At 42.3% G+C, this 10,650-nt stretch overlaps 1 gene segment (V, D, J or C); it reads left to right on the top strand.

The window, feature by feature from the left end:
• Positions 1 to 1,169: 1,169 nt before the first annotated feature.
• Positions 1,170 to 7,956, top strand: LOC105898382. The segment is given in 4 exon segments: positions 1,170 to 1,299; positions 1,409 to 1,730; positions 6,146 to 6,183; positions 7,428 to 7,956. Coding segments are annotated over 4 exon segments (711 nt in total).
• The last annotated feature ends 2,694 nt before the right edge of the window (positions 7,957 to 10,650 follow it).

The raw sequence follows: 10,650 nt of genomic DNA on the forward strand, positions 1-10,650 counted from the left end.
CTTATGTAAAGTAGTATTTATTTATTGTTACACCAGGTTCTATTGCTCGTAGCTTGAATATTCTCTCCCTTGTACGTCGCTTTGGACAAAAGCGTCTGCTAAATGACTGAATCTAAATCTAATCTATACTGCAGTCCCATCCCAGTCCATCTGGTAAGGCTCAAGCAGACCACTGTCTCCATGTGGTGCATACAGATTAGCAGCAGAAGGTATCAGCTTGACTGTACAGTGCGCTTCCCAAAAGGGAGGTGTGGTGGTGCACTCAGAGATCAATGCAGCACAGCTGTCGGGTGTCATGTCTGTAGTGTGTCCAAACTCGGCCCAGTCACTTAAATAACATTACATTCTTTTTGAGAGGCCTTCTGTTCAATGATGGGAGTGAAGTTCATACATTCTCACTGATAAATGAAACTATTGAACCAGTGTCCAACAGGATGTGCATGTCAGACCCTTCATCTATGCCCCTTATGTATGCAGTGAAAGTGCCTTTGTGGCAGGTGACATCATATGCAACATCAGAAATTTTGTGCAGTGTGTTTGTACCACCACTAGAAGGCACTGTTGGACTAGGAGAGAGAGAGACAGACTCTGTAACTTGCCATCTGGGGCTATCTGGAGACAAGCTGACGGATGCCCCACTGCATCAGCTATCTGTAGTTTCCCTGCCGATAGACATCCTGATTCACATATGTGTTGCGGTGTTGCTGATCGCCATCCTGGTGATCTCAGAAAGAGACACGCTTGAGCACTGGACTCGGACTACTGTGTGTGATGTCACCAGTTAGTCTGCCATACTGAGGTCTTGGCGTGAGTCTGAGTAATCTGTATAACGATCCGGTGAGAACCTGGAGTAGTAGTAGTGGTCTCTGGTTCATCTGATTTGTACATGAGATTATTAGAACACCACCTTGCCAACATATCAAGAGACTTCAATTCACTTTTATTTATTTAATGTATATATAACACATTAATAACAGCCCAAGACCTGTTCAATAATCTATCAATCAATCTATCTATCCATTTCATAGAAAGATATTTTCCTCCCAATCACATCTACATCTATGTGTGTGTACATACTAATCATTACTGTAACCCTAACGGTCTGTTTCACTCAGGAAGATCATTTACATACAGTAGATGTGTCAGTTTGCATGAGTGGTCACAGTTCTAGTCTTGGGGGGATTATTTATAGCCCTGTGAGTTCACCACTTCATGGGTAAGAGCTGATTCTCATAGTGGAGAACTCAACAATGACTTTCATCTTCATGTTCCTCTGGACACTTGTCCTCTGCTTTCAGAATAAGTTTTATTTTATTTGAACCCAGATCTTTTGTGTAAAGTAAAGATACATTAACATATGTGGGAGGTTAAATAATATATCTTATTATTCTCCATGTCTTCTCTGCAGTCTCATATGGACAGGTCACTGTGACTCAGACTCCTGCAGTGAAAACTTTTCAACAGGGAGGATCCGTCACTCTGAACTGTAAAACCAGCAGTGATGTGCGGGTGTATTCATCAAATCATCTATTAGCCTGGTACCAACAGAAACCTGGAGCAGCTCCTAAACTCCTGATCTATTATGCCACAACACTTCAGTCTGGGACTCCATCCAGATTCAGTGGCAGTGGAACTCACAGTGACTTCACTCTGACCATCAGTAATGTCCAGGCTGAGGATGCAGGAGTTTACTACTGTCAGAGTTACCACTCTATAAGCAGTAAAGGTGTGTTCACACAGTGATAAAGCGCCGTACAAAAACCTCCCCCAGTCAGGCTCCACATGACTAATCATCACACCAGAATACACACATCTCTATATCTCTACATCTTTAGTCATACACAGGACAAGAGGGGGTAATAAAGATTATAACAGCAGAACACACACCTCTATACTTCTCCACACACACCATTACTAACTCTTTCTTGGCCAAATACATCTAAGAAATATTATTCAATTAAATTATTATCCTTTTAAGATGGATGGAAAGCACAATACTCCAATATGATTCTGTTATATAATGAAACAAATATACAGTTTATCAGAATAACAAATAAAACTGTTCAATGTCTGCATATATATATTTATATATCAGATATCTCTCTTGCAACACTAACTACCCCACTGCTGTACTGAAGAGAGTTTACTCCAAATTAAAACAAAAACACTAAAAACAATGTTATTTATGTTTATGCTAGTTTCAGTTCAACAACCAGCTGTATGGGAGCATTTTGAATTGTTAAAATATAAAAGAAAGCATTTTATAAATGTTTCTCTGCATGTCTTTCTTTTCTTGCCACCGTGGCCTTGTGCTCTGGAGGGTTCAGACCTTGGGCTCTGTGAAGAGCTTTGAGACAATGTCTATTGGTTATGGCGCAAGATGAATTAATAATATCGAATTATTTAATAAAATATCACATATACTGTCTACTGTTTATTAGCTGCGTCACGCTGAGCATTTGCCTAGAGGTGATACTTTGCATCAGTGATGGACGCCTCAGTGCCCTATGGGTGTTTATACTGCAGCATCAGTAGTGCACATGTGTGAGTTCAGGCTGTCTGATCTGAATGTACAACAAGATGCCTTTAGCTCTCATCCTCATCTGGACCCTCTCTCTTTACTGCCAAGGTAGGGCTCAAGTTACTGTCATCACCTGTTTTACAGCTGTTTGGAGACACAGGGAAAACATGGATTATGGGAATGAATTTATTGGATTATTTACTGGTTCCATAGTTGGTTGTTGACATTTTTCCATTTGTGTTTCAGAATGTAAAGGACAAGTCAGTGTGACTCAGACTCCGACAGTGAAAGCTGTCCTTCCAGGACAAACTGTATCCATGACCTGTAAAACCAGCGAGAATGTGGCCACTAGTTGTTATCAATCAGGTGATCATTGCCTCAGCTGGTACAAACAGCAGTCTGGAGAGGCTCCCAAACTCCTGATAAAGGCTGGTAGATTTCTCCATACTGGGACTCCATCCAGATTCAGTGGCAGTGGAGCTCGCAGTGACTTCACTCTGACCATCAGTAATGTCCAGGCTGAGGATGCAGGAGTCTACTACTGTCAGAGTTACCATTCTGGTCCTGTGTTCACACAGTGATAAAGCGCCGTACAAAAACCTCCCTCAGTCAGGCTCCACATGACTGCACTCTGCTGCTGGAGCTCACTGCAGGTGGAGAGCAGAGAACAGACGTGAGGGAGGGGGGTGAGAAAGGGGTGGGGGGGGGGGGCTGATTGCTGGACTGAAAACACTAACAGTAATAATAATCAGTCAGGTAACTGATGACTGCACTACTGCTGCAGACGTAGAGGAGAAAACAACAGAGGGGAAAAGGACAGAGAGGAGAGGAGAGGAGAGGAGAGGAGAGGAGAGTTCAACATTCATTTTAGAATATTATGTGTCAGAAAATGACATGAGAAGTACTAACTGAATGATAGCATCCTGCCTGTGGATACACCTCTGTCATTCACATGAGAACCTCTGCCCATCGCATGCACTCACTATCTGGTCCTACTGAGGTCCACTTGAAGGGAATCTATGTAATGCAGTGCAGTCTATTCAGAGTCGTAAGAGGAGATTAACAGAACCATCTAACAACAGAACTATGAGCAGCACAGGTAATGTGGGTGAGGTATGGTCATTCACTTGAGAGCCCTTGCCCATCACATGGGGTTAAACCTCCTTGTTTGTGGAACACCTTCAGACTTTCTGTGTTTTCATCTCTGACGCTGGACTGGGGTCATGGCCCAGAAGGCCTCAGTTCGGCCCTGGAGTAACAGAAGCAGAATACCGGGGCTAATCACTGGAGTTTATGCCGGAGGAAAAGCCTTGGGCTGGCCCGACAGAGGCCAACAGTGTCCCTACTGGTCTGGCACTGAGTGTTGAGGTGTTTGAGTTTGAGATGACTGATTACCTGAGTAAACGTATTGGATCAGTTCATTTAAGCCATGACTGCCATGCCACGGTTACACTGTTACAGGACTCTGGAGATCTTCCCAGCTGCAGCAATGCAGTCATGTGCAGCTGCAAGGCAGAATTCACTCTGATGATGATTCAATCCAGAAGGTGGACATGGGTCTCTAGTGTTTGGCCAGGAGGTCAAAGAGACAGCCATCACACAGGGACACCCAACCTGAGCATTTCACTGTGCAAGCATTAACACTGAATATACACTAAAGCTCCAGTTACTCTTTAACTGTTTTTGATCTGGGTACAACATTACACTTGTTCTCCAAACTGAGAGAAATACTGGAGTTATACCAGTACACCTATCCTGGGGAATATCTCAAACCTGTCTTCCAGATAAGGAGACAGAATCTCCATAATGACCATAGCAGGAAGATGGAGAAGGAGACAGGCCCAGTGTCCTCTGGTAAAGTGTGTTGTGTAACAGTCAGGTAGAGGACTGAACAGTGTGTAGTAGGATGAGTGCACCAGGGGAGATGGATGAGACCAAGGTGACCTCAGATGATGAGCAGAACTGGATTGGACATGACCCTGGCATAATCTCCTTTCTGCTGTATTTGCTTTTCCACCTTTAACATTACAATATTCTATTTTATTTATAGGCTAATTACAATCTCACCCCAGTATTTAACAGTGGATATGTCATACTGTTTGTTTACCTTATAAAAGTGAAGAAACATGTTTCCTTCAAACATGTAGAGTTGTGCCGTGTAACCTTCTGCTCCTGTGATGCTTCAGCACCTCCTGCAGCAGCAGCAGTGCAGTCATGTGGAGCCTGACTGAGGGAGGTTTTTGTACGGTGCTTTATCACTGTGTGAACACATATTTACTGCTTATATAGTGTACACTCTGACAGTAGTAAACTCCTGCATCATCAGCCTCGAAATTACTGATGGTCAGACTAAAGTCACTCCCATAATCGGATCCTTCACCAACAAATCGACTTGGAGTTGAACCTTGACGTGAGTTTATAGTATATATTAAAAGTTTGGGAGCTTCTCCAGTTTTCTGAAGATACCAGGAGAGGTAGTCGCTGTAGATGGGGCTGCTGCTTCTGCAGTCCAGTTTGATGGTTTGTCCCACAAGAACAGCTTTCACTGCTGGAGTCTGAGTCACACTGATCTGGCCCCTGCATTCTGAAACATTGCAAACATTTCATAGTATATCGGTTTGTAAAACAAATTGTATAATTATTTCAAATAATCAATTTCAGTTTGTAAAATAAATTACCTGGAATACAAAACAGGAGTGCCCAGAGGAATTTAATGAGAAAAGTCATTCTTGTCAGATTGTTCTTCTAAAACAGGCTGGTGTTCAGTGTTCCAGTTCTCCTCTTTCTGAGATATAAAGCTCTCAAGAGCAAAAGGTTCACACTTTGGTTATGCAAATATGTCCAACCTCCCCAGTTTCTAACTGGCACCTTCTGATCCCCATTCCCTCTGCTCATGAAAAGAAATAAAGAAGACTCTTCAGTAGGCCAACAGTCTAAACCTAAATGATGTTTTGTTAGATTTATCTGGGCTAACAGCAATAACTGATAGGTCAGTGTGGTCCTACTTACTGACAGAAAGACTAAACAATCCTCAGATCCACAACTGAACTGAGAGCAACCTCAAGGATCAATGAAACGGAGCAGTTTGTTGAGTAGGACAGAAATAATACAAATGGCTTTATTGTTCTGCTAAAATCATTATCACATGGTATCAACGCATTACTTCCTGTAGAGGTGAACTATACTATTCCCTTATTGCACTAGTGTAGTCATACAATAAGCATCCCTGGACTAGATCTGTGATCAAAACCTGGAGCCAGTTTACTTTTCAATCTGTGCACCTGATTCCATTGTCGGGAATAACGCATTCAAACCTGTCTACCACTGAAGGGAGAATTGCCATAATGTAGAATGTCTTCTTTTTAATGATTACAATTCATGAGGCTGTATGTCATTTGAGCAAACTTAGCCTATTAATGCTGGTTGCCATTCATGAAATGTAAAAAAATGAAATACATTCTTGCACTTGGACGATGGAAAAAATTAAAATTTCAGACCTGAAATGAACCATGACATAATTCGTGATCTGCTAAATGTAACAGTAACTGCACTGCAATGTCAGTCAGAGTCGCTGTACCTTGAAGAGGTTTTTGTACAGCGTCTCTATGAGTCTGTATCACTGTGGTGGACTTTCGGTGGCGGCACAAGACTCGATGTTGGAAGTAAGTAATATCATCTTTGGTCCTATATAATATATTGGTCTACATCTTAACGTTTTGGTTAATCTACCTTCATTGTATCATTTGGTTTTGAAATTAATATTTGTTTCAATGGTGTGCTTTTTTAGGCAGATAAGTCATACACTTACGAGTCAGGTTTGGTAATGAAACGAAATAGGCTACTGATGTAATTTTGTGCATGTTTTATTCGTTATGACTAATATAATTGATGGCATATCTTAGCTGAGTCAATTTTGCCTGGGATATCAGAAATTAAAGCTATCTTACTAGTGCGCGTCAGAGGAGGGTTTTTGTACGGCCACAGATAGTGTTTGTATCACTGTGGTACACGTTTGGAGGCTTTGTAGACTTAACGTTGGAAGTAAGTAAACAGTCATACATTTGGATTATTCTGTCAGTATGTGTATGTGTTACTAAAGTCCTAATATGTTGCGCTATGAGCAGAGCAGTTTATGACGGTGTAGAACGTGTGCTTTGATCTGTGTAGTCGTATACTTAATCTTTTGTAAATGGTGTGTATTGACTCACATTTTTCACCCTAATAATCTCTTTACGTTAGACATCTTGCATGTGTTTTCAGAAAATAGGAAGGAAGATATTTCATGTTTGTAACTTCGTGTTAATGGTGGTAGTATTGAAGTCTGTCATTTCCTATTGAGTGTAGCCTCTGTGCTTTCACCATAACTGTATGTTGTACTTGGAACTGTGTATACTGACTCAGAATACACCTGTGCGTGCGTATTTGGAAAACTGGTGATGGGAAGATATTTACTGCCCTACAGGGTTTATAACTTCGTGTTACTCCGGTAGTAATCTAGGTGCTGCGCGTCTGAAAGTGTGTAATCCGTTAGACTGACACCGACCTAAAACTCTAAAATGTGTCATGATGTTGCACTGACACATTTCTCCGAAATATTCACACCATAGTTATAGCATTTGCGCAGATAAATGTCTGTCTATGCGAAGTCTTTTTAGGCTAATCTTTCTAATCAAGGAGCTTGTCAGTAGCTTGTCAGTAGCTTCTTCCAGACTGGTGACATTTTTCAGCAGATGACATCGTTTATTGCTTTCTATACCTCTTCGCGTTATTTCGCTGGAGGCACCAGTCGCAAACTCATTGTTGTTAACACGCACTGTAATGTACTATCACATTGCATCTGTAATATAATATGTACAACAGACGACCTTATTTATTCCTTCCTGTGCCTCTTCGCTTTATTTCGCAGGTGACACCAGTCCCAAACTCACAGTCCTGCCCCCCCTGCACACCAGCGGGAGTTCAGCCACGTTGATGTGCCTGGCTAACGGAGGCTTCCCGTCCGACTGGACGCTGAGCTGGAAGGTAGCGGGGAGCAGCAGGAGCGGGGAGACCAGTCGCTTGGGCCCACAGAAGGACGGCCTGTACAGCTGGAGCAACACCCTGACCCTCCCTCTCCAGGAGTGGACCCAGGGGGTCTCAGTGACCTGCGAGGCAAAGCAGGGCTCCCAGACTGTCACTGAGATTCTGAAGAAATCAGACTGCTCCTAGGGTCCCCTTTCAAATGTCTGTCATTAGCCTGATTGAAAGTGTATTTGATAAAGACTCTTCATCTCTGATAGGGACTCTCTCTTATTTCTGTTAGTGTGCAGCACTGAGTCACTGTCTTTCCCTCCCTTTCCACCTCTTTTACAGCATTTGGAAATCTGAAGTGTTAGTTACTTTGACCCTTTCATATTTTTTGACCATTTATTAATAAAGGAGTTTGATGAAAGTCACCAGAAACTTGATTTTGTATTTTTTGTATCTTAAGTTCGAGATATACATGTATTTCCAGATTGATGATTGTCGCTCCCAATGAAGACAGTTAAAGTCACTTCACTAATAATTTAGATTAGATTAGATTAGATTCAACTTCATTGTCATTGCACAGAGTACAAGTACTGAGGCAACGAAATGCAGTTAGCATCTAACCAGAAGTGCAAAGCAGAAGAGTGCAGAGTATGTGCAAATGGTAATATAAATATAGATAAATAGGGTATATACAGTATGACATAAGATATAAGTGGTATGAGCAGTAAGAACATGAGCAGCAATAATGGTGATTAGTGCAGATGTGATGTAGATATATGTAAAGTGCAGGTGAAGTACAGGTGAAGGTGGCAGTAGAAGTTATAAAGTTGTAAATGAGGTAGGAGACATGATAAGATATAAGTACGATGAATATGGATATGACAACAATTTAAAATAAATCGATATATACAATGAACAATTTAGTGCAATTATGTTGAAATGTTCATTAAATTGAATGATGATAGATGTAATTTGACTTCCCTTTGTCATTACAACCATAGAGGGCTTATTATGTAGCCAGTAAACACAATAACAGGTCCATTATGATACCTTGATTAGATGATTTAGTCTAAAAGCAAAATTAAGTGTGTAAGGGAACATCTGGCGATTGCGCTGCTCTATTCTGGGACTAGCAGACCCACTCAGGCCTGGCAATGCAAATAGAAGTTTCCCCCACAGAGAGCTCTGTTTCCTGGGTTACACCTACAGCCAGAAACTGCACTGAGACAGCTGTGCTGAGTTACACTGCTTTACTTTCACTCAGGACAACTCAGGTATTCTGAGACATGGCATTGCATGACGAGGCTCTAAACTATATTTAGCTTCATTCACACATGAAGGTACCACCAGACCATCACCAAAAATAAAACAATTTTTTTTATTAACAGACACAGACACACAGACAGACACACACAAACAAATACACAGCACCATACCCTCTTCAAGCTAGTAGCATCCCCTACTGGTGGAGAAAAACGAGTATGACATGAAGCTTAAATAAAAAGGTCCAGTTAAAGTCATCGTCTGTTTCACTCAGCTGAATCATTTACATCAATGTGTCACTTTGATTGAGTCACAGTTCTAGTTTTGGGGGATTATTCATCATCCTATTGATTCAGCACTTCATGAGTAAGAGATGATTCTCACTGTGAAGAACTCAACAATGACAACTGAGACATCTTACACACACTACATACTTCACACACACATTTTACAGCACCCCACACACTTCTTACTTCACACACACATTTTACAACACCCCACACACTACATACTTCACACACACATTTTACAGCACCCCAAACACTTCATACTTCACACACACATTTTACAGCACCCCACACACTTCATACTTCACACACACATTTTACAGCACCCCACACACTTCATACTTCACACACACATTTTACAGCACCCCACACATGAGTTTATAATGTACATAGAGAGATGAAGGGACCTATCGGTCATCTGAACCTGAACCTGAGTCCATAAGTCTCTCATCACAAAGCCAGTGTAACCCTTGGAATCCTCTGGAGGGGTTGGTAGTGTTGGCAAAAGAGTTCACGTAGACAAACGAGTTCAAACTGAGATAGTTTAGTTGTTCTCCAGCGCCATTCCAAGAACACTCTCCACTCCACTCTCCTTCTTCCCTCCTTTCTCCACAGACTGGTCCAGCATGACACCTGCCTCTGACTGGATCACAGACTGGGCCATCTACCTCTGACTGGATCACAGACTGGGCCATCTACCTCTGACTGGATCACAGACTGCATATGGGGAGAGGTGCGGTAGGCATGCTATCTGATTGGTGGTGCTGAATTTGTGTTGATTTTGTGCTGGACTGAACTGGTTCATCCACTGGTTCGTCATTTGGACTCTTGCTGAACACATCAGTGTAGGACAGTAGCAGAGATTTTAGCTCAGAAAACTGGGAATCTGAAAGGCTGCCAGAGCTCACATCAAATGGTGAAGACTGTGATGTCACTGACAGGGCTGTTACACCTCACATCAAATGATGAAGACTGTAATGTCACTGACAGGGCTGTTACACCTCACATCAAATGGTGAAGACTGTGATGTCACTGACAGGGCTGTTACACCTCACATCAAATGATGAAGACTGTGATGTCACTGACGGGGCTGTTACACCTCACATCAAATGATGAAGACTGTGATGACACTGACGGGGCTGTTACACCTCACATCAAATGATGAAGACTGTGATGACACTGACGGGGCTGTTACACCTCACATCAAATGATGAAGACTGTGATGTCACTGACGGGGTTGTTACCTGACAAACTGAGGGTGTATCTGTGCAGATCTCATTGTCTGATACAGGAATGAACTGTCCTAACTGCATACCTGGCTGAAGTCCAATGGGGGTGTTTGTAGGAGTCATAACACACACAACAGTGAGGCCACTGTCTGCTCTTGGGAGTGTGTGTGTGGGCTATACTGCAGTCCCATCCCAGTCCATCTGGTAAGGCTCAAGCAGACCACTGTCTCCATGTGGTGCATACAGATTAGCAGCAGAAGGTATCAGCTTGACTGTACAGTGCGCTTCCCAAAAGGGAGGTGTGGTGGTGCACTCAGAGATCAATGCAGCACAGCTGTCG

This window comes from Clupea harengus, chromosome 16, assembly GCF_900700415.2.
Source record: "Clupea harengus chromosome 16, Ch_v2.0.2, whole genome shotgun sequence".
NCBI classification, from domain to species: domain Eukaryota; kingdom Metazoa; phylum Chordata; class Actinopteri; order Clupeiformes; family Clupeidae; genus Clupea; species Clupea harengus.